The sequence below is a fragment of the Podarcis liolepis genome, assembly GCF_965112155.1.
Source record: "Podarcis liolepis genome assembly, chromosome: 16".
NCBI lineage: Eukaryota > Metazoa > Chordata > Lepidosauria > Squamata > Lacertidae > Podarcis > Podarcis liolepis.
In genome coordinates, this window is record NC_139567.1 from 31,484,212 (window position 1) to 31,507,163 (window position 22,952).

The window sequence follows — 22,952 nt, forward strand, 5'->3', positions numbered from 1 at the left end:
AAAGGCTTCACAGTTTCACCTCTGTGAGTTATCTCTTGAGCAGCAGGTGTGGATTGGGGCCATAAAGCTCAGAAGGACGTCGGACCAGCTGTGGGTGCTATAGGGTGCCTATAGGGTCGCTGGATGATGCTGTCAGAGGAGAGCTTTCCATGCATTCCCAGCCATCAGCCGGGTCAGAGGGAGTGTTTCGGCCACAGGGTATTTAGGAAGCTGAGCATAAGAAGATCCTGCCAAGAATCCTGCACCTTGGCCAACCAGGTGCCCTCTTCCCTTCTATGGTTTCCAGCACCTGGTATTCAGACGCATTGCTGCCTCTGATCCTGGAGGCAGAGCATAGCCATTGTGGCTAGTAGCCAAGGACCTTCCTCTCCTCCACGACTTTGTTTCATCCGCTTTCAAAGCCACCCATCCATGTTGGCAGCCATCACTGCCTCCTGCGGGAGGGAGTTCCACAAATTAACAATGCGCTGCGTGAAGAAGTCCTTTCCTTGATCAGTCCTCAATCTTCAAACATTCAGCTTCCTGGGATGTCCACAACCTCTAGTGTTGATAGAGGGGTAGAAAAACTTCCGTATCTGCTTTCGCCAAGCCATGCAAAATTTTATATTCCATGCATAATTTTATACATGACCCACCCTTCCTGCTTCCAGGAATTGTGTTACATTTTCTCTCTTTGTTGTTGTTGTTGGTGGTGGTGGTGGTGTTTTTTTTTAATTTCTGCCCTGCCTTTCATCCATCATGAGGCCTCTGAGCATGTCACCCATCCAGGAATTGCCTGGGCCCAGACCTGCTTCCCTCCAGCATTCAGTCCATACCTTGGTTATGCTATTGATTTGGGGTGGGTGGCTGGGGAGAAGCCAATCTATTTAAATGGGCATGTCAGGAGAACAGGTGTGGCATAGTGGACCGAGAAGACCTGGGTTCAAATCATTGCCCAGTTAATGAAATTTGCTGCATTGCTTTTAAGCCTGTCACTTACCAAGCCTGCTCTGTTTTGGGAAGGACCTTTGCTGAGTGGTAGAGCACTTGATGTTCATGCACAAGGTCCCAGGTTCAAATCCTGCCATCTCCAAGCAAGGCTGGGAAATATCACCTTGCCTAAAACCCTGGAGAGCTGCCCCCAGTCAGTGCAGCCAATGTTGCACTAGATGGGCCAAGAGACTGATTCAGTGGAAGGCCTGTGAACCTGTTTCTATCTGCCCTCTCTTCAGAACCACAGAACTGGAATCCTAGAGTGGTAGAGCGTCTGCTTTGCATGCAGAAGGTCTCAGGTTCAACCCCAGACATCTTCAAGCTAGGGCTGACTCAGGGCATAAGGGAGCTTCCTATGTCCCTGTTTTAATCAGCCCTTCCATGAGGACTGGAACCTTACTTGATTCTTAGGAGAACGGTCTGTATACGACGAGGACTACTATATTATACCACTTACATGCAAAAATGTATTCTAAGTGGTTTGGAACCACAAAATCAATACATAATTAAAATACACAATAAACAAATCCATTCAGGCATAAAGACATCCTTAATTAAAATATACAGTAAAACAATTAAAAAGCGTAACATCTGAAGCACCCCCCACTTAAAGCGATAAAATAAAAAGTTTAGTTTTGACTTCAGAAGCTGGTGAAATGCCAACACTGATGGAAGCCCCTTGATTTCAGCAGGGAGCATATACCAAAACCTTGGTGCTACTATTTCCCTGCATTCACTCATTAAAAGCTGCCGCTGCAGGTAAATCAGAGGAACGTGGAATTCCACGTTATTTCCACCAGAAAGGGCTTGTGGATTTGCTTCAAAGAAGCCCCCACTCTCCTGGTTCAAGTTCAGAATATCTTGAATGCTGAAAGGAGGAAAAAAGCTGGTGCCATCGTTTCTTTTTTTCTGAGCTGCTTAGCAAATTTTAAAAATGAAGTTTGGCCTCTGAGCCTATTTGGATATCACAGCAACGGACTCCTCATCCTTCCTCAGACCTGGAAGATATTTTTCTTAATTTCATACATGAGAAGCTGATTACTATTACTCAAAGGTGGGATGCATTCTGCACATGAGCAGATACCATTACTTCACATATTCAGGACTGAGCCATGCATTGTAAATTATGCCCTAATGTGGTCTGGCTCATGTGAAACTGTTGTGTCTTTTAGGTAGACTATTTGGTTCTTTAAGAGAAAAGAGAGTGTTTTGGATGATGAAAATTAAAATTTGGGTGGAGTGGGGGGGAAAACCTGATTGCAGTCAGAAATAAGTGCTCATTGTATTTTAAAGTTTTTTTTGCATTTGTGCATATTTTTTGGCAATGGTGCAATTAATATATTAATTCAAATTCATTATGTTAATTCAAAAGCTTACATTGTGTGGTATCCCTTAATTTCTAAATAAGAGGCAGTGTGGGTGGAGGGAAGAGGCCTAAAAAGACTTTGTTTGCTCTCAGCCCCTTGGACCTATCTGTGACCCTGAAACTACCCATGGTCCTGAAATTCCTGACCTGACTTGCCCTGGGGAATCTGGCACCAGACCTGAATGGGACATCAGCAGAGGTTTCACACAGGAAAAAACCAAACCAGCCCATTCTGAACAAAATTTAAACGAAAGGAATCAAAACTGTGCACATACCAACAAAGCAAAAGTAGAGAATCTTCTACTTTTCTACTTTTAGTGTTTTAGTGATTTTATCTGTCCTCAAACACAAACACCCCAAAAAACCCCGTTTATAACCTGAAGCACTCTGGAATACATTCCACTTGGATCAGCTTCGATCAATTTGGTACCATTCAGCTATTTTGAACCATCACCATAATCTTAATCACTGTGGCTTTCGGTTCTGATACAGTTTACCGCTACATTTTATTCTTTGTATTTTGTGGCTTTAGTGTGAATTGTTATTGTAAATATATACCACCGGTCAGATTTCCAGGCAGAGTACCACAATAAATTAGATCCCAACACAAATACATCCCAATACAAAACAGAAACGAGCAATGTAATTTTTATAAATGTGCATCTTTGTTCTGTTGTATTCTACCTCAGGAGGATTTTCTAAAAGGCAGAATACACACACGCCTGACTTCAAACGTCAGCAATATGGACTAGAAACTTGATTTTTAAAAGGGGTGGGGAGAGATTCTTATGGAGTTGAATTCTCCTCTGAATTCTGCATCCTCCTGCCAACACAGAGAGAGAAAACATGTGAGGAGGAAAACTCTTCTCCACAGCAGCTGGGCACCTCGGTGGACTCTGGACGCCTGCAGAATGATCAGGATTCAGCAGCAGCAGTAGCAACAAGGCAGAGGCTGAGATCACAAGACGATCTGAGGCGAGGAAGAAAGTGCAGCCAAATCCCTGAGCGGAAGCCTTTAAGGGAGTGAAGGCACTTGCTTGTATTCACAAGCAGGAACAAAGCAGAGGGAGACAGGCAGCCACAGGGATTCTTTTGCAACAATACCTGGGAGCCTGGCTTTTATATATCTATAATAATAAAAAGCCCTTCCCTTCCCTGTAGTGGGAGCTTTCATCTCACCAGGGCAGGGCATGAAGAGCAAAGGGTGTCAAAGAGGTTCGGGGGCTCAAGGTGCAGAACTGGCCCCCTTTTACCCTGGGCTAACCACTCAGGGTGCTAAACAAAACAGCTTTGGTTCCACAGAACCCACCCACTGTGAGGGGCCTCCCTGCTGCATCTCTGCAGGATCAACCGGTCTACTCTTGTGCTTCCTGCCAATCAGCTTCCATGGGAGGGGGGAGTCATTGCAGTGTGGGGCCAGGTAATTCATTCGCTGCCTAGCAAGAAACAAAGTGGGATTTCCAGACTTCAGGAGGCTCACCATTGCTTCCCTGTGCCAGTCTCTGATCTGAGTGCAACCGCCTTCCAAATCATGCCCAACACGCAGCTAATTGCCAGCTCACTTAGGGCAGGAAGCTCTTCCTCTGACACCCTCCTAAAAACCCCCCAGAATTCCTGAACGGGGGGGGGGGATGCAGGGAGCAGAGATCTCAGAACCACCAAAAACCAGTTGGATTGGGACCCACCCTCCATTTTTTCCCCTGGTATAGTGGTTAAGAGCAGTAGACTCGTAATCTGGTGAACCGTTTTCGTGTCTCCGCTCCACCACATGCAGCTGCTGGATGACCTTGGGCTAGTCACACTTCTCTGAAGTCTCTCAGCCCCACTCACCTCACAGAGTGTTTGTTGTGGGGGAGGAGGGGAAAGGAGACTGTTAGCCGCTTTGAGACTCCTTAGGGTAGTGAAAAAGCGGGATATCAAGTCCAAGCTCTTCTTCTTCTTCTTGACCTTCACATCTCTACTCCCTACATGGGGTAAACCATTTCTGATTCCGCTTAAACTTTTGAGAACTGTCTTGCTGTTTTACATCTCCCCCCTCCCTGTCCTGCAATCACTGGAACTCTGCAAAATGGGTGTGAGGAAAGATCTGGATGTTCACATTACAAAGATGAGAACTGCACTACAAATATCCACACCATGTTCCATTAGAATATCTTGACCATCAGGCATTACCTTGCAGCACATTTTACAGCTCGCCTGGCCCCTTGCAAATAGGCATGCATGCAGGTGGGACAGGCCGGCTTTTAACTTGCAACGCAGAACACTACCCATAACATGCATACCAGTTGCCCTTCTAGCCTGACGTTCAAGGGAAATTCTACCTTTGACGTTAACGTGATATTTTGATTCTGCTTTCGCTCTCGGAATGCAGGTACAGAGCCTGTGCTGGCAATTCTTTACGCTTGAAACATGAAATGTCACACTGCGGAAACACCTGTCTTTAAATCAGGCCACTGCCATTAGACATGGGCTAATTAGGCAGGGTTCCGGCCGCATTTGCACCTCAGTCCCCTGCTCTGGCAAGTCTAGGGCCTTGTCCCACCCTCCTCCTGAACAAAAGCACCACCGCCAGGCAGCCAGATCTGTGTAAATGACATTTATTGATGATACAAGGCAAAGCTTCATTCCACCCCCCTACCCCCCCACAGTCAAATGCCTCAGAATGCAGCAATTTTGAGCAAAAAAACAAAAAGTACCCTCCACCCCACACTTCACAGCATGCAGACAAAAAGAAACATGGCAGGAGGCCCAGCAGAGAGGCAGAGAGAACAGGGGCATGGTGCATTTCTGGAAAGTCCCGGGCTTGCACCCGCCATTTTGTTTCCATCTTCAGCAGCTCCATTTTCCCTGGGCGTGGTGTTGCTGGGAACCACTGAGGCCACAATCACAACATACATTTAAAGCACCTTGATGCCACTTTGAGCAGCTCTGGCTTCCCTCAAAGGATTCTGGGAACCGTAGTGTGTTGAGGGTGCTGAGAGTTGTAAGGAGACACCACCCCTCACTCCCCCTCAGAACTACAATTCCTGGAGTGGTTTAATAGTCCATCGTTTCTTCACACAGAATTATGGGAGGGGAATAGGGGAGTCCCCCCAAAAAACGCACAGCACCCTTAACAAACGGCTGGAATCTTTTGGGGGAAGCCACGGCTATTTAAACTGGCATCATAACGCTTTTGAAATCTGAATGCGGCCCAACACTGAGTCGGAAGAGTTACCCAAAGCTTACTGCCACCAGCCCATCTCTCCCTCAAGAATTTCACATCCCCCATTCTTGAAACTGCTATGGAAGTGGTTTTTTGGGATGCACTAAATTCTTTACCTCCTGAAGGACACAGCAGGGAGGAAAAGTCACTTGGTGTGTGTTATGTCTCTCCTTTGTTTTTAAAAAGAGAGTTGGGCCACAGGGTGCTTCAAACTACGATCCAGAGGGGGCTTCACACAGCCCCTTTGGGACACCTCAATAAGGCCGAGTAATTGCAGCCTTGTGCTCAAAAAAGAGAGTGAAGAGGGGACCAGGCCCAAATGTTTACCTTGGCCTCCAAGTTCAAACCTTTCACTACTGCAGATTTTTTGGCCCCAAACGACAACATTTCAGAGGCACTGTTGGCCTTCTCAACCCTTAAGACGCTTGAGCTATGCTCCCCAAATCTCCTTGCCCCAAACAGCAACTGCTGTGAGATCCCATTTTGTTTCTTGGAGCAGCTCAGCAGCAGCAGCAGCAACCCAAACGGCAGCCACATTGACTTTTTCCTCACAAGAACAGGCCTGAAGGGAGATAGTCCACCACAGGCTACAGCCCCCTCTCCATGCGCTGGTGCTCAATAGCACAGCTTGGGCAATCAGAGGAAGGTGGCAAAAGTGAAGTTACTGAGCCCCTAGGGTGGGGCTCCTGTGTAGGGCTGCTGCCCCATGGCTTGCTTGTGGGAGCCCGTTGGACAGCCATCTTGGGGCCTTCAGAGCCTCAGAAAGGAGACCAGCTCCTTGGCTGACGCTTCCCAAAGGGTCACAACACAAGATCCCGGGGAGACAGCAGCCACGAAGCCATCACCGCGAAAATTATTCTTATGGGATTCCTTATATGTCAATGATTCTTGCTAGGGGGAGCTAAGCTCCTTTGTGGTTCTAAGCAGCAGTAAAGGAAGTCGGCTGGCACATTTTTGCCCTCTAAATGTCCTGTCCCCCCGTCAGGGTCTTTTTTTGGTTTTAAGTGATGGCAACCCAACAGTCTTGTCTGTCCCCCTTGCCCAGCTCGGTTCTGGTGAATAAGCTTTCCTGTCAATTCCACTGGATTTGACCCGGACCCGTGTCGTGGATTCGGGGCCAATGAAGCAGCAAGAGGCTGGCTGGATCAACCCCACCCTACCCCCTTTTCCCTCAGTGCTTAATGCCATCCCTGGTTTCTTCTCCTGTTTCTTCTTCTCCTTCTTGCAGAAGAAGGAAGGCGCCTCCATCTTCTGCCGAAAGCTAACGGGAGGGTGGGGGGGGTGAATGAAGCAGGCGCTGATCCAAACACTGTACATGCACAGAGGGCCCTTGGATATTGAGGATCTGCACCCTAAGGTGAAGCGAGGAGGTGGCAGTAGGAAAGCGGGCATGAAAGGGAGGACCACCTTAACCTTTCCTCAGTAATGGGGCACATTTAAGTTTAGGGGTAGGCAAAATGTTCGCGCTCCCTCCCTGGATATTGCTGGACTCCATCTTCCCACCTTCCCTGACCATCAGCCGTCCTGCCTGCAAGGGCCGATAGGAGTCAGAGCCCAGCGACACCTTCCAGAGGAGCCACAGATGCCCCACCACCACCACCACCCTCGATAACAGGTGCCAGCCAGCAGTTTGAACTGGGTGCCTCTTCGACTGCCCCCAACTCGGCCTTGAGGAAGGATTTGGCCCCTACGGTGGAGAGGGCCCCACACTTCCTTAATAATGCCAAACATGCGCCGTACCATCAGGAAAGGCAGCCGCATTAAATGCAGCCCCGGAAAGCAGCTTTTGTGAGAAGCATGCAGGCGCATATTGGAGCTGGTTCTCTGACCTTTCACACCTCCTGAGCTTCCCTAGAAACGGAGGCTCTTCCCAGCTGAAGACACAGCTCTGGGTGGTCCTTTGCTCATGCTGAAAAGCTCCATGGGTCAGGAAAGACTGCTATGTTTGCAGCAGGCAGGATTTTCAACCAGGGTGGGGAGAGAGCACACTTCAAATTTAAGGGGGGACGATGTGCCAGTTCCTAAAGACCAAATTGACCAATACTCAGTGTTCTTTCTTACAAGGCTGGTCTCTTTCAGATGCCCCTTCCTTCAGCCTCGCCTGTTTGAGACAGCTGGTTTAATTGCAGAAAAATAATAATATCATCATCTTCGTCATCATCATAAGTACACAAATGTAAAAGAATAAAGTGCGATGTGTATGTTTTTCTCAGGCTGGGCAGAGCTGGTGTGTGTGTGTGCATGTATGTGTCTCTCGAGTGTTTAAAATGAGACTGCATGTTCTGAAGTGTCAACTAGAGGCCTACAGTGGTTCAAGAAAACGCAAAGCATTGGCACGAGATGGAGAAGCCCCACGGGGAACGGATGAGCGAGACAAGACGTGGCAACGGGACTGGCGGGAAAATGAAATTATATTACAAAAAGAAAAACGGGTGGTGCAAAAAAAGTGGTTACAAACTCCTCACAGATGCTAAAAGTATCAAATGGGACAACATCCCCCCTACAGTTACCAGCAACGTGGACACTACTCGCTACCTTGGTTTTGCCTCAGCGCGTTGCACCGAGATCTTAGACAACAACACAGAGCTTTTTTTCCCCCTCCCCCCCACGCCAAGAGGGTTCTGGGCCTGCACCGGCAAAAAGGGGGCGGCAGAGTGTCTGGAGTCAGCCCCGTCCCGATTTCCCTGCGCGGTGAGGCCGGCCGTCAGCAGCGGCGGCGCCTTCGACGGGCTTAGTTTTTCAAAATGGCGTCGTAGACCTGGTAGACGTACTGGGAGACTTCGGGAGCTCGGCATTTCAGAGAGAGCTGTGGGAGAAAAGGAGGCATGAGAAGAAGGGAAGGGGGCTGGTTTATTTGAAGGCACCTAGGAGGTGGGGGGGGGGGAGTGCATAAAGTTGCTGAGACAGGTTTCAAAGGCCTTCGTTTTCCTCCCTCCTCCTTCCCCAAACTGAGGTTTACAAGTTATTGCGGCATAATTGCTGACTCGAGCAAGACCCTGTCAGCCCTTAACACTTCTGCCCCAAGACCTGCTGGCGGCTGGGTCATGCTGAAGGTGTTACTATCAGTATGTAAAACCCTAAACAACTTTGGACCAGTTTGCCTGCAAGATCGCCTTGCCACTCGACAGCTTCTATCTGCGGAACTGGCACTGTTACAGGGGCACATCATATTCGTTCAACAGTTGTACAAAATCAATTTTTCGGCACCGCGGCACCTAAACTTTGGAACTCCTAACCGATTGGCACCAGCCAGGTGCCTTCGCTGTTCAATTCTCGGCACCTGCTGAAAACATTTCTGTTGAGAAATGCCTACCCAGACATGCTAAATGTTGATATGTTTTTAGTTTAGAACGGGTCTCAATTTTCCTAAATGATCTGAATTGTTCTTTTTAATTGCTTTTACCGATTTTTCTTTTTGTAAACCACCTTGAGATTTTCTACAATGAAAAAATAAATTGGAAGGCAGATATTTATCGTGCCTTTTCTTCCCCCAGACACAGGGCCGGCCCCACCATTAGGTTGCTTTGTCCGGCTCTGGAGGCAGCACCAGTGTCTGGTGCATGTTCTGCCAAATATTCCCAGGCCGGCCCTGCCATTGGGGGTCTTACCGTGTAGTTGGGGTTCCCTGGCTGAATGCGCAGCTCAGCCAAGATCCAAATGCCATTGGTGAGCTTCAGGGATTGGTACAGCATGTCCTGTCCTTCCACGTTCCTCTTGGCGATGGTGTAGACGTTGTTGTTCTGGAGCTTGCTGGAAACGGTGTCTGGGCGGAAGGGCAAACAAGGAAGAAAAACCTCATTAGATCACACGAAGGATCCAAGCCAGTAATGTGCTTCACCGGGGTGGGGGGTGCCACTGTGAAAACAAGGGCTAGACTGGCCCCTGACCTCATCCAGCGGACTCTTCTTCTGTGCACTGCTCCTGACACACTCTCCGGAGGCCGGATGTGCGTGAGTGGGTGTGCACAGAGGAGAGACATAAAGAGCTCACCCCCGGAAACATTTGTGTGCTGTTCAGTTGCAGTTCCATTAAGAAACATCCTCACACCGTTGACTAGCCTCACTTCCCCAGAGCTCTGCTTAACGTGCAACTCTCTCATTAACTGCCAGGAAACTCCACATTTTGCGACACAGCATCCTCCCCACAAAATGCTGGCTATGCAGGCCTTCTCAGCACGGGAGCTGGGCTTCCCCAGGTGCAGAATGTGGAAGGCACTGCCGGGTGGGCCAGATCAATGCCTCACACCCAGCTATACTCTGGAGTGGCTGGTTGCAGGGGGTCATACAAGGTTCACTCACTCATCTACACACACACACACACACACACACACACACACACACACACCATGTTCACAATCTGATGGGCTTCCCTGTCTTTGGTCGCTGTGGAAACAGAGACACAACACAAGTGCCTATCCCTTCCCAGGGCTAAAGCCCCCTTCCCTCCACACAACTTTATCCAGGGAAATGACACTTGCACAGCCCACCTAAAAATGCAGCTGCAAAACAGCTGGTGACACAGCAGGCTGCAATCATGGGGCTTTGGGAGCAGGCCGCGAAACTCGCCAAGCCCACCTCATCCTACCCTGCGAGGGGACTAGCGCCTAGCAAAAGCCAACTCCCCAAATTTACCGTATTTTCGCTCTATAAGACGCACCAGACCACAAGATGCACCTAATTTTTGGAGGAGGAAAACAAGGGAAAAAATATTCTGAATCTCAGAAGCCAGAACAGCAAGAGGGATCGCTGCGCAGTGAAAGCAGCAATCCCTCTTGCTGTTCTGGCTTCTGGGATAGCTGCGCAGCCTGCATTTGCTCCGTAAGACGCACACACATTTCCCCTTACTTATTAGGAGGGAAAAAGTGAGTCTTATAGAGCAAAAAATACAGTAAACCAGAATCCTCAGTTTATAGGATGGTGGTGTGGCAAAAACTTTCAATTTTGCAAAAACCCATACCCCTTACTTTGCAACCAGTGGGAGGGGGGCTCGATCTGGCCGGCAGATCAGATTCTTATATGGCCTTCTCCTCGTGGGCCAGGTTTGGCAGGTGGGTTAAATGCCTGACACCACAATGATGTCAGGCAGCCCTTTTCCATGCTGTTCTTACTAACCGTATTTTAATAGATTAGTTTTTTGTGTTGTTTTAATTCTGTTAAGAGTTTAATTCATTTTTGATGGTTATCTTTTATTTGTTTTCAGCTTTTTATATTTTCTGTGTTGCTTTAATTTGTGGAAGCTGCCTTGAGTTCCTGTCTAGGGGATGTGGGGAAGCAGGATATACATAAACACAATACCATGTAATATTAGTGTCCAGTACGTTAACTTATGAGTGGTCACTGCCAACCCCAGATCAACCACGACACCTCCCCTGTAAAAGAGAGGTGTTTGTGGCAGATGGATAATGCCTCACAGGGACAAGAATCCCTGCACCCAAGTGCTGTTGCTTACCAATGTGTCTCTGAACTACAATTGCATCTCTTATTTGCATGATGTATGATGGAAAAGGGTGTGGGTGTGGGTGTGGGTGTGGGTGTGCACACACACACTCATGCAGACTACACTATTGAGACTTCTGAGTTTGGAGAGGCTAGAAGACAGCCTACTACAAAACAGTAAGAGTCGCTTCCAGTGCTCCACCGACTTTTCCCTCTGGCCCTGCACACTACCACCACGCGGCCCCCGGAAGCCTGCAAATGAGAGAAAATTACGGATGCTGGAAGAAAACCACAAGCCGATGTCAGCACTTTTGATGCTCAGGGTGCCGAAGAAAAATATTGTTTGGCAGGCACCAGGGAGGGTGATCCAAAATTGGCAGCGCCTGAAAGCTCCATGGGGCACCACATCCTGTCCAGCAGCACCTAGCAGTCAGCAGCTCAAGTGAAGAACAGCCTGCAGGATCAGGCCAATGGTCCATCTAGCCCAGCATCCTGTTCTCACAGTGGCCAAGTAGATGCCCCAAAGGGAATCTCGCAAGCAGGACCTGAGCAGAAGAGCATCTTCCCCTCCTGCGGTTTCCAGAAGCATCACTGCCTCCGACTGTGGAGCATTAGCCTTTGCGGCGAGTAGCCATTGAAAAATACTACGAAGGGCGTGCGCTGGGAGATTCGGAGTTCTTCCCTTTCATTCACAGGTAGCAATGCCAGCTCCCCCCGCCACCCCAACCTCCGCTTCCCGGCACTCTCATGCCAAGGCTGATGTCAGCTTCGGAGGGAACGAGGAAGCGTTGCTAGGCAACGCTGCCCGGCAGTGCCTAACACACAAGGCAAAACGGCTCAGGCCCACGTGACCAGTGGCAGAGGGGCCCCGCTGTCTTCATAAGCAGGCACCTGCTCCGAGTGGTGCTGAGCCCTCGGACAACAGGGCAGGGGACCAAAGAGTTGCCGATCTGACGCCGGCTCCTTTTTCCGCTGCCTAAATCTGCACAAACAGCATTAGAGATCCCTCAGGCCTAAAGTTGGAGGGGGGGGGGGAGAGAGAGAGAGAGAGAGTACATGGCCTGGCAAACAGGAAGGTCCATTTGTCTAATGGATTTGTAAGCCGCTTCCCAGACACAGAGCCTGTCAAAGCAGCGCACGAGAAAGCCAATTCCTTAAAGCAACAAGCACCACAAGGCCATAGCTTACCAGTTCTAGAAAAGCAGTCCATCCCACTATTTCAAACATGCAATTAATATTCTGTGACTGGCACCATACTCACTTGGCACACTCAAAGCGCTACGATGCAACTTGAAACAGTCATGTCTTCCCCAGAAGAATTCTGGGAGCTGTAGTTTGTTAAGGATGCTGAGGGTCGTTAGGAGACCTCAGTTCCCCTCCTAGAGCTACAATTCTCAAAGTGACTGAATGATCAATACCTCCCCACAGGGAACTCTGGGAATTGTAGCTCTGGAAAGGGAATAGGGGCTTCCTAACAGACTTCAGCAGGGACACGGGTAGCGCTGTGGGTTAAACCACAGAGCCTAGGACTTGCTGATCAGAAGGTCGGCGGTTCGAATCCCCGCGACGGGGTGAGCTTCCATTGCTCGGTCCCTGCTCCTGCCAACCTAGCAGTTCGAAAGCACGTCAAAGTGCAAGTAGATAAATAGGTACCGCTCCGGTGGGAAGGTAAACAGCGTTTCTGTACGCTGCTCTGGTTCGCCAGAAGCAGCTTAGTCGTGCTGGCCACATGACCCGGAAGCTGTACGCCGACCCCTCGGCCAGTAAAGCAAGATGAGCGCTGCAACCCCAGAGTCAGCCACGACTGGACCTAATGGTCAGGGGTCCCTTTACCTTCAGCACTCTTAACAAAAACTACAGCTTCCAGAAGTCTTAGGGGGAAGCCTTGACTGCTTCTCCTCCACAAATCTGTCCAATCCTCTTTTAAAGCCACCCAAGTGGGTGGCCATCACGGCCTCCTGTGGGAAGGAGTTCCAGAGTTTAACTCTGCGCTCCGTGAAGAAGTCCTTTCTTTTCTCTGTCCCGAGTTCTAGCGTTAGGAAAGGGGGGGGGGGACTATTCTCCACTTTTTCCATGCTGGGCATAACATTACAAGCTGCTATTGTGCCACCTCTTCCTTGCCTTTTCTCTAAACCAGGCATGTCCAACAGGTAGGTTGTGATCTACCGGTGGCTCACTGGATGTCTGTGGTAGATCAGTGGTAGATCACTGGCTCCCCCAAAGAAGCTGAACAACTGTGGCTCCCCTAGAAAAAGCTCAACACTTTACCTCCTCCCTGAAAGAACTCAACAACTTTGACCCGAACCCCCGAAAAAGCGGGTAGATCACTGCCAGTTTTTAACTCTGTGAGTAGATCGCAATCTCTTGGGAGTTTGCCACCCCTGCTCTAAACCAAAAGGTACCATACGCTGCTCCTTGATCATTTTGGCTCACTTTCTCTTCCTCAACTCCACCAGATCCTTTTTCTCAAGGGGAGGTGACCGGCCTCTCACTTCTCCCCACTGTGCCTCTCTGCGCTCCCTCCAGGCATGGAGCCGTGAATGGCCCTTGCCAGATCATGAGCGGGTGCTGATACCCTTCTCAAAGGAGGGCGTTCTGAAGCTTCCAAGAGAACACAATGTGTGTGGGGGGGAATGAAAACCCCCTCCCCGCCTGCTTCCATCCTCCGCTCTCTCGCAAGCAGCGACAGGGCTTTAAATAGAGCCTCTTGCCCGCCCCGGTTGCCGCTCAGTGAAGTTACTTTGACATGCGGAAAACGAAACCCCCGGCTGATAGCAGCACAAAGGAGGGCAGCGCTGCCACTGTTTACTTAATTGTAATGTGTATGGCTTTGCTGACATGTTTCAAGAGCTTAGTCATCCGCAGAGGGTGACCTTGTCGTTGCCGAAGGGGGTGGCTCTCGCACGGGGCGGGAGGGGGCAGCCCAGGAAAAAGAAAAAACACACTTTGCTATTGATTGCTCGAAACAGCTCCAAAGGCAGGGAAGTGTGTGTGTGTGTGTGTGTGTGTGTTGAGCATCCATTGACTTCAAGACCCCTCCCAGGCGCCTGCTATTGTGTGACCTTCCTACTTCGGAAACCGCAGGCTGCCTTTTGTTCTCCTGCGTGATGATAATTGCGCCTTGGAACACTCTTTATTATTCTCTCTTTTTTATTAAAAAAAAATAAGTCAAGGGAAGTGGTTGGGAGGCAGCAGCTGTCAGGAGGAGGGCGTCGACGGAAGCACAAGAATGGGAAAGAGAGGAAAACCCCCAATCCACGGGAAAAGAACATTTTGCCTTCATTATAAGGCAACTGAAGCGATTTAGAAAACTAGCTAACTAACAGGATCTTAATTTTCTTCCTAGGAATGCAAATGGAATAATCTGTGGCACAAATTTTGCCAAGCTGGAAATCTTAGCATGGGTGTGTGATGCATATATACAAAGCTAGATAAATAGATTTTTGTGTACTTGCGTATACTCTCATCCACATTTATATACCGCATACACTGTAATCCCTCGTATTATGCAGGGGTTCAGTTCCAAGGATTACATGTATACGTGAAAATCGCATATAGCCTAACCCTTGGAGCTGCCTTGTGGCTAGCAGGTGAGTGGGAAGAAATCTCACACGAGAATCCCTAGCCTCCCAGAGCTGGAGCACCAAGCAGGCCTTGCCTAGCTAGCAAAGCTGAGCTTTAAAAAGCTCCTTTTGCACCAGATCTGCTTGGGGTTGCCCTGCCTGAAAACAGCTTTAAGCTCCAGGCCTTGCTTGTTGGGCAAGGCCTGCTCACCTGGTGCAAGCAGAGCTTTTCAGCTCTCTGTCTTGCTTGGGACTTGAGCAAAAGAGCAGCGACTTTTGGAGTGTGGACCGCTCTGATCCTGCTTTGGTAACGTGGTCAGTAAACTTTCCGTGCTTCAAAGCTCTCCGCAGCCACCTCCCCAGATCAGGGAGAAGGGAGACCCTGCCTGCCTCTCCACCACACCCCAGAAAACCGTGGCAGAGAGATGAGGCATCTCTGAGATGAAGCTGTCGCTGGGGAAGCAGTAGCATGCAAGAGAATCTGCCAGTCTCCCTCTGCTTGTGGAGAGCCTGAAAAGTGGGTCATGCCTGATAAACATGATTTTGGTTTCTTCTTATCAGTTCTGGCTGGCTTCCCCTATCTCGGAAGCTAATGCCTTGCCCCCGTAGCAATTAGAGAGGACGGCTTCCCAGCCTGCTCCTCCTCTCCACTTACTCTGTGCTTTGAGATCAGGCTGCTGAGCTTGCTGGAGACGGAAGTATCTCCAACAAGGGGAAGAGGCAAAGATCGGCGGAGGGCCATGTTCTCCGCATGGTTCATTCCCCGGTGCATATCCAAGTAGGGCTGGGAATAACTCTTCCCTGAAGCCCTGGGGAGCAGGTGCCAGTCAATGCAGACAATTGAGTGCAGACTCCATAAAAGGCAGATTAGGGAAGGGATGTAGGTCATGCAGAAAATTCCAGGCCATCTGTGGCTTCTCTGGGTAGGTTAGGAGAGACCCGCACCTGAAACCTTGGAAAGCTGCTGCCAGTCAGTGTAGACAATACAGAACTAAATGAACCAAGGGTCTGACTCTGTATAAGATTGCTTCCTATATTCCTAGTTAAACTAGACCTTTGTTCCAAACCATGAAGGATGGAATCCTGCTTTATTTTTAGGATAAGGACAAGGTTAAGGAACAGGCCATACTTTCTATGCAGGAGGTCCCGGGTTCAATCTTGGGCGTCTCCAAATAGGGTTGGGGAAAGACTCGTGTCTGAAACTTTGGAGAGCTGCTGCCAGTGTAGACAGTACTGAGATGGATGGACCAATGGATGGATGGACTTGATATACAGGCGCATTCAATGTGTGCACAACCACGCACACACGTCGAACCCAGAAGTGACCCAAAACGTCACAAAAAGGGATGGAACAGGGCATTTGCAGGCTTTTAAAATGGTGTTTCAGATATACGCAATCTCCCTTAGACGTGTAGTGCCTTGGAACATGACCACCGCATAAATGGGGGGGTTCCCTGTAACACATCTTCCTAAGACCTGCCAGCGGTGGCAAAGGGACTGGCTAAGGGAGGCCAGAATGACCGAGGAGAACCTTCCCTAAAGGAGGCACACCTTGTGGAGGAGCCCACAATGGGAAGCATCCTCCAGGGGGAGACAGGGGAGGGGTTGAGACTGTTCCAGATAGACTGTGCCTGCCACAGGAGGCTCCCTGCCATCACCATTCTCCAAACACCCATCTGCATGTAGTCAACCCCCCCCCCACCGTCAACACAGGAGGGAGACAATCAGCCGACTTAGCAGAACCCCAAGGTTGTGAAACCATTAAAAAAAAAACCTTTAATGGAGCATAAGAACACCAGAAGAGGCTGCTGGATCAGGCCAAGGGCCCATCTAGTCCAGCATTCTGTTGTCACAGTGGCCAAAGGGATGCTCCCATGGGAAGCCCAGAGTAGTATAAAAATCAATCACAGGTAACTCTTGAGAATTTGTAGAGTTGGAAGGGACCACGAGGGTCATCTAGTCCAACCCCCTGCAATGCAGGAATCTTCTGCTCCATGTGGGGCTTGAACCCATGACCGGGTCTCATACCCGACCCACTGAACTATCAATGGGAGTCTCCTAACAACTCTTCGCACCCTTAACAAACTACAGCTCCCAGAATCCTTGGGGGGGGGGAGCCATGGCTGTTTAAAGTGGTACTATAGTACATTGAATAAAACCTTAACAAAGATCCCCACATGCAGGACTGTTTATTTAAAAAAAAGATCACTCACCAGCGTTCAGGTGGCACTCTTTAATCTGGAACTGAAGCTCGTTTTCATTTGGAATGTCTTTCCATGTGGCGAGGAAAACTTGGCGTTCTGTTAGTGGGTGGGAGAGGAGAAACACAAGAGTCGTTTGAGGCACCTAACATCTCTCCATCCAGACTAGTTTTCCCCCAGTCATTGGGCCATATTTCAGGCAGTGCAGTTTCTGGAACCCAACACCCAGAGGGATAGATGCAAGAAACAGATGAAAAGCACCCTTAAGCTCGACTACCATAATGTGGGGCTACCACTGAATCATAGAATCTTAGAGTTGGAAGGGACCCAAGGGTCATCTAGTCCAACCCCCAGCAATCCAGGAATCTCAGCTGAAGACTGCTCTGAAGCTACAGTTGCTGTAGAAAGCTGCCGCCAGGGCACTAAGTCACACGTCAATCCAGAGTCGTGCTGTTTTCTTTCGCTCCTAATTTAAAAATCCTTAATGGTTCACAAATCACACTGTCAAGCACCAACAGAGTAAATTAAAACTATAAAACCATTTTCTAAAACAGCAGCAATCCTATAGATGGTTCTATGATCAAATTTCCCCTGAGTCCTAACTGACAATAACCTCAAGAAAGCATGAGAGGTGTGCCTTTTTACACCCAATGAAACTGGAGTAAAGATTATGACCGACAGGCCTCCAGTGGCAGAGAGTTCCACAGGGAGGTTGAAACAACCGAGAAGTGCCTTGACTGTATCACCACCCTCAGGCCCTACCTCGCAGGAGGCACCCCAAGAAGGCTCCCCTCCAATGATGTCAATGACTGAGCTGCCCATAAAGGGAAAATGTGTTTTAGGCCCTGAGCCATTTAAGGCTTTGGAAGTCAATGACAACACCTTAAAACGGACTTGGACATGACTAGGCAGCCAATGCAGATCACAGTGGAGAGGCATAATCTGACGCTGAAATGGTGTGTAACTCAGCAACCAGGTGACATCATTCTGCACCTACTGCAGATTCCAAACAGTCTTCAAGGGCTGCCCCACATAGGATGCACGGCAGTAATCCAGGCATGAGGTTATTACAGCTATTATCACCGGCTGCTAATGCATTTCTGGCACTGATTTTTTGCTAGTAGATGTTGATGATGATAACGATAATGATAATGATGATAATAATAATAATAATAATAATAATAATAATAATAATAGCAGCAGCAGCAATAATGATAATGATGATTCAATTTCTTACCCACCCCTTCACTAGAAGGTCTCAGAGTGGGTTATAGCAATTCAAAAATAAAATATTAAGAACAGTTTGAAACAAATTACAGTTACAAGAACAGGGTGTGTCCTAAATCTCTCAAGTGTCACTGGGGCCAGGTAAAGAGGTGTGTCTTCCAAACATTAGTAGTTTGAGTTTATACTGGTGTTTATGATGATATAGTATCCTGTGCTGCTTTTTTAAAAAACGTGAAATCGCATTTTTTTTCTTTGTGATATGCTTAGGATACCGTAAACCGCTTAGGGATTGCTTTAAAGCACAAAGCAGACTAAAAATTGCTCAATAAATACTGTATTTTTCGCTCTATAACACGCACCCGACCATAACACGCACGTAGTTTTTAGAGGAGGAAAATCCGTAGGCATGCCACCCGTAGGCATTCCCTCCATAACACACACAGACATTTCCCCTTACTTTTTAGGAGGAAAAAAGTGGGTGTTATGGTGCAAAAAATACGGTAAATGTCAATAAATAAATGTCGGTCGCATCCTTTTTGGCCTTGAAGGGCATCCTTCCTCTTTACCCGTCCCATCTCCCCTCGGCCACTCTTGTTCCCAGACGGATCTGGATCTAGCGGAAGCAGAAGAGACTGGCCCCCTTCCTCGACATCTCACTTTCCCCTCCGCCTGAGGTCAAGCGACGGGAGAGGCCCCACTTACCCATTTTGCCATCCTCGACAAAAAGCACGTTGAGGGGAATAAGGCAGCTGAAGTAGAAGACATCAATGTTGTTCTTGACAGCCACCTGCCAGGAAGAGGAAGAAGAAAGAGGGAGAAAGTGATTGGCAACCCGCTTCTCCAATTAAGGGTCACCAAGGGGCGGGAGGAAGAGAGGGGGTTTCCTAGGGGGGGAAACTGAATCAGAAGGTGGTCTAGGAAATGAGAATTCCCTCCCCCCCCAATCTCATTTTTAGCACTGAGCAACCCCTTTGGTCTTAACGCTGCACCCCCTTTTCCAGTGCTTTTTTCCTGGGGAGACACAGGGGTACACATGCCCCTAAACATTTTGTGAAATCTGAGTTTGGCCTCATTGAGGGGCAGTATTTCAATATGAGTAGGAAAATGAGAATACCCCTAAACATTTTTTAAGAGAAAAAGCACTGCTCTTTTCACTTAATGTGTCTCTGCATCCTCCACTGCCACTCTGAAATAAATCCTAAACAATCATAGGGTCGTAGAATAGGAAGGGACTCCAGGGGTCATCCAAACCAACCCCCTGAAATGCAGGAATCACAGCTGAAGAATCCCTGACAGATGTCCATCCAGCCTCTGTTTAAAAACCTCCAGTGAAGGGGAGTAGTTCAGTTGGGCTTTCTGTTTCCATGGAAAAGGAAATAGCTGGGTGACAAGAGCACTTGCTTGGCATGCAGAAGGGGCCAGTCACTAGTGAGTAGTGAGCAGTACTGAACTAAGTACCAGGCCAAGAGTCTGACTCAATACAGTGGTACCTCGGGTTACATACGCTTCAGGTTACAGACTCCGCTAACCCAGAAATAGTACCTCGGGTTAAGAACTTTGCTTCAGGATGAGAACAGAAGTCGTGCTCTGGCGGCGCAGCAGCAGCAGGAGGCCCCGTTAGCTAAAGTGGTGCTTCAGGTTAAGAACAGTTTCAGGTTAAGAACGGACCTCCGAAATGAATTAAGTACTTAACCCGAGGTACCACTCTACAAGGAAGCTTTCCTGTGCAGCTGCCCTCGGTGCCCGTAGTCAAAGCAATTCTGCCCACCCTCCAGACTCCCCGCCTTGTGGAGGGCAGTGTTGAAGTTCAATTATTGTTTGTGGCCAATGGCCATTACAATATAAACACAAAACACAGGGACAAGCAGTGAGAAACAATGGATAAACTCAACTCTGATGGAGTTACCTATTTGCCTTCCCTGATACGGAAGCAGAAACAAGAAGTCTCACTGGAAAACCTTCCCTAGGCAATGCCCTGGTATGGGGATATGTTGCCGCTGGAAAGTTTTTGCACGGATCCAGCATGGCGGGAGCTGATTGCCAACAATTAACTCAAAGGATACTGCCTTTGAGTTATCGCAGTTCCGACACGTAAGAAAGGGGACTGGAGGGGCCCTCAAAAGCACTGCCAAATAAGTTTGCGTGACATCCCTGACAAAATACATGTGAAACATCTTCTAGTTAAATTTGAAAAACTGGGTTCCAGCCATGGCTGGTTTCTGCCAGGGGCACACAGCAACTGGCCGGTGATTCGCTTTGAACCATTTCATCCTAAAGTACATAAACGCTCTATCCAAACGGCCGCATGCTACGTTTGTGGATCGATTCTGCTCTGCAGCGAGGCATGGCCAAACCCAAGCGCATCACAAATATGCCACTCTCTTGAGGTTGGGGCTCTCTGGCAACTGCGGCAGCAGCTGTAGCCATCAGGGGCCTCAGCTGTCCACTCTTCCTCCTCCCCCCCCCCCAGCCCAGCAAGCCAGTCTGCTATTTTGCTTGATGCCGACGGCTCTCAGTAGACAGAAGCGAGATGCCAGAGAAGGAAAGGCGAGCTTCAGTGGCTACCGTCAGTGTCAGGAACACCAGCTATTAGGGAATATAGCCGTGTATATGTTGGGGAGAGATCTGCATCTGAGTGTTGCTGGTGATCACAACCTCTTGCAACCCCCTTACGGTTTCTCTTTCTCAGTGGAGACTAACTGTCCCCCCTCTCTAGGGCGAGGAATAGGTTTTATCCCCATTATGGGAGTGACTCCAAAGGAACAGGGAGCTGCCCTCTATTAGAGCATTTTTACACCACGCGTCAGCCAAAAAGGTTCCCAGAGAAGCTTGCATACAATCCTTTAAAGCAAGACGGTCTCTGCCCATGGCTAAAGGCAGGGGATGATGGGAGATGAGAGCCCAGCAACATCCAGAGCAGCGGTTCTCAACCTGTGGGTCCCCAGATGTTGTTGGACTACAACTCCCATCATCCCTGAGCTCTGGCCTTGCTAGCTAGGGGTGATGGGAGTTGTAGTTCAACAACATCTGGGGACTCACAGGTTGAGAAAGGCTGATCCAAAGGATCACGGCTTCCACACTTTATCAGAACTGGTCAACGCAGCCCTAATGATGCTCTACACCAGGGTTTCCCAAACTTGGGTCTCCAGCTGTTTTTGGACAATAATTGCCATCATCCCTGACCACTGGTCCTGCCAGCTAGGGATGATGGGAGTTGTAGTCCAAAAACAGCTGGAGACCCGAGTTTGGGAAACCCTGCTCTAATCAACTCCCCATTATCCCTACTCCTGGCAGCTCTCTACTGCCAACTGTGCACTGGTTGGAATACTGTGATGCCCTCTATGTCGGGGCTACTCTTGGTTGGTCCAGGGGCTGCAGCTAGTGCAGAATGTGGCAGATAGGCTGTTTGTGGTGGCCAACTCCTGCCGGCATAGGACACTTTGCTTGCAGGATTTGCTCTGGCTGCCAGTCTCTTACCAGGCCATGCTCAAGGTGTTGGTACTAGAATATAAGGCCTTATACAGCTCAGAACCAAGGTTAGTTGAGCCTTATCCAGGAGGTTCCAGAGATCTTGGAAGCAGTACGGTAGTACCTCGGGTTACATATGCTTCAGGTTACATACGCTTCAGCTTACAGACTCCGCTAACCCAGAAATATTAACTCGGGTTAAGAACTTTGCTTCAGGAGGAAAACAGAAATTGTGCTCTGGTGGCACGGCAGCAGGAGGCCTCATTAGCTAAAGTGGTGCTTCAGGTTAAGAACAATTTCAGGTTAAGAACAGACCTCCAGAATGAATTAAGTACTTAACCCAAGGTACCACTGGATCTCGGAGCAGGGCCTTCAGTGTGGCTGCCCCTGCTTTGTGGAACAGCATCCCTGTTAAGATACAACAGGCACCCATTCTGTATTTTCCAGAAATATTTGAAGCCATTTTGGTTCCGATAGGCTTTCCCAGCTGGTTAAAGGCGACTTTGCTACAAGTCCCCACTTGTTGACATGTTAGTCTTGTTTTAAAACTCTTTTTCCTTACGTGTAAATCACCTTGAGGTGGCAGTTTAGAAGGTGATTAATAGATTTTACCATAATAAAAATAAATCGCCTCCCCTCCTGGAGTTTCTCTCTTGGCCCAAAAAACTAGCTCCGGGATTGTGGAATGCTGAATTTCTGCACCAAGTAAAACTGACACGTGCTACTGCCACCCTTTGGGGGAGGGGCGCCAGCCAGAAAGCAGAAGGCTCTTGTGAGCGGCACTTGTCTTTTAAGAGCGTGCCAAGTGCCAGGTGGCTCAAGAAGCAGCTAAGCATGTCGAGCGAAGAAAATGTTCCAAATTCGAACATTCCACCGACAAACGTCAATACAACAGGCACAAGCTGAGTCAGAAGGGCGGCCTGCCTCCCTGGAAAGAGCTCTCGAGAAAAGATCTGGGTCCCAAAGGCCGTTCTCTGAAACAGGGACATAAATTGAGCAACAGGGCGTAAGAACGTAAATAGAGAGCCCTGCGGCACCAGGCCAGTTACCCATCGAGTCCAGCATCCTGTTTCCCAGAGTGGCCAAGCAGATGCCCTAAAGGGAAACCAGCAAGCAGGGTCTCAGCACAAGAGCCCTCTCTCCTTCTGCAACTGCTATTCAGAAGCATTGCTGCCTCCAGCCGTGGAGGCAGAGCATAGCCATCCACGCTAGTAGCCTGGCTGATAGCCTTCTTCTCCATGAATTTGTCCCAATCTTTTCCCGTGGAACTGTGGATTTGGAAGGGACCCCAAGGGCCATCTAGTCCAACCTCCTGCAATGCAGGAATCTCAGCTAAAACAGACCAGAGACAGGGCTTTTTCGGCCGTGGCCCCGATCTGGTGGAACGCTCTGTCACAAGAGACGAGGGCCCTGCGGGACTTGACATCTTTCCGCAGGGCCTGCAAGATGGAGCTGCTCCACCTGGCCTTTGGCCAAGGCACAGTCTGGCCCTCTCTCTCCTTCTGTAATCATCAT

General features: G+C 49.0%; 1 protein-coding gene across 4 annotated transcripts in view; it reads right to left on the bottom strand.

Moving 5' to 3' along the window:
- Window positions 1-4,921: 4,921 nt before the first annotated feature.
- The window catches only part of AP2B1 (adaptor related protein complex 2 subunit beta 1), a 61,989-nt gene continuing 43,958 nt past the window's right edge, over window positions 4,922-22,952 (bottom strand). For 2 of the 4 annotated variants that reach the window (XR_014519962.1, XR_014519963.1), the window contains 5 exons: window positions 18,672-18,756; window positions 16,755-16,841; window positions 9,152-9,306; window positions 5,498-8,349; window positions 4,922-5,266 (listed from right to left, as the gene is read on the bottom strand). Coding sequence is in view for 2 of the 4 variants with exons in the window: in XM_083479214.1 (XP_083335340.1) it covers window positions 8,275-8,349; window positions 9,152-9,306; window positions 16,755-16,841; window positions 18,672-18,756 (402 nt within the window). In the remaining 2 variants the exon portion in view is untranslated. Of the gene's footprint in view, window positions 8,350-9,151; window positions 9,307-16,754; window positions 16,842-18,671; window positions 18,757-22,952 lie in introns of all 4 variants that reach the window. The other 2 variants (XM_083479214.1, XM_083479213.1) reach the window with 1 other exon arrangement.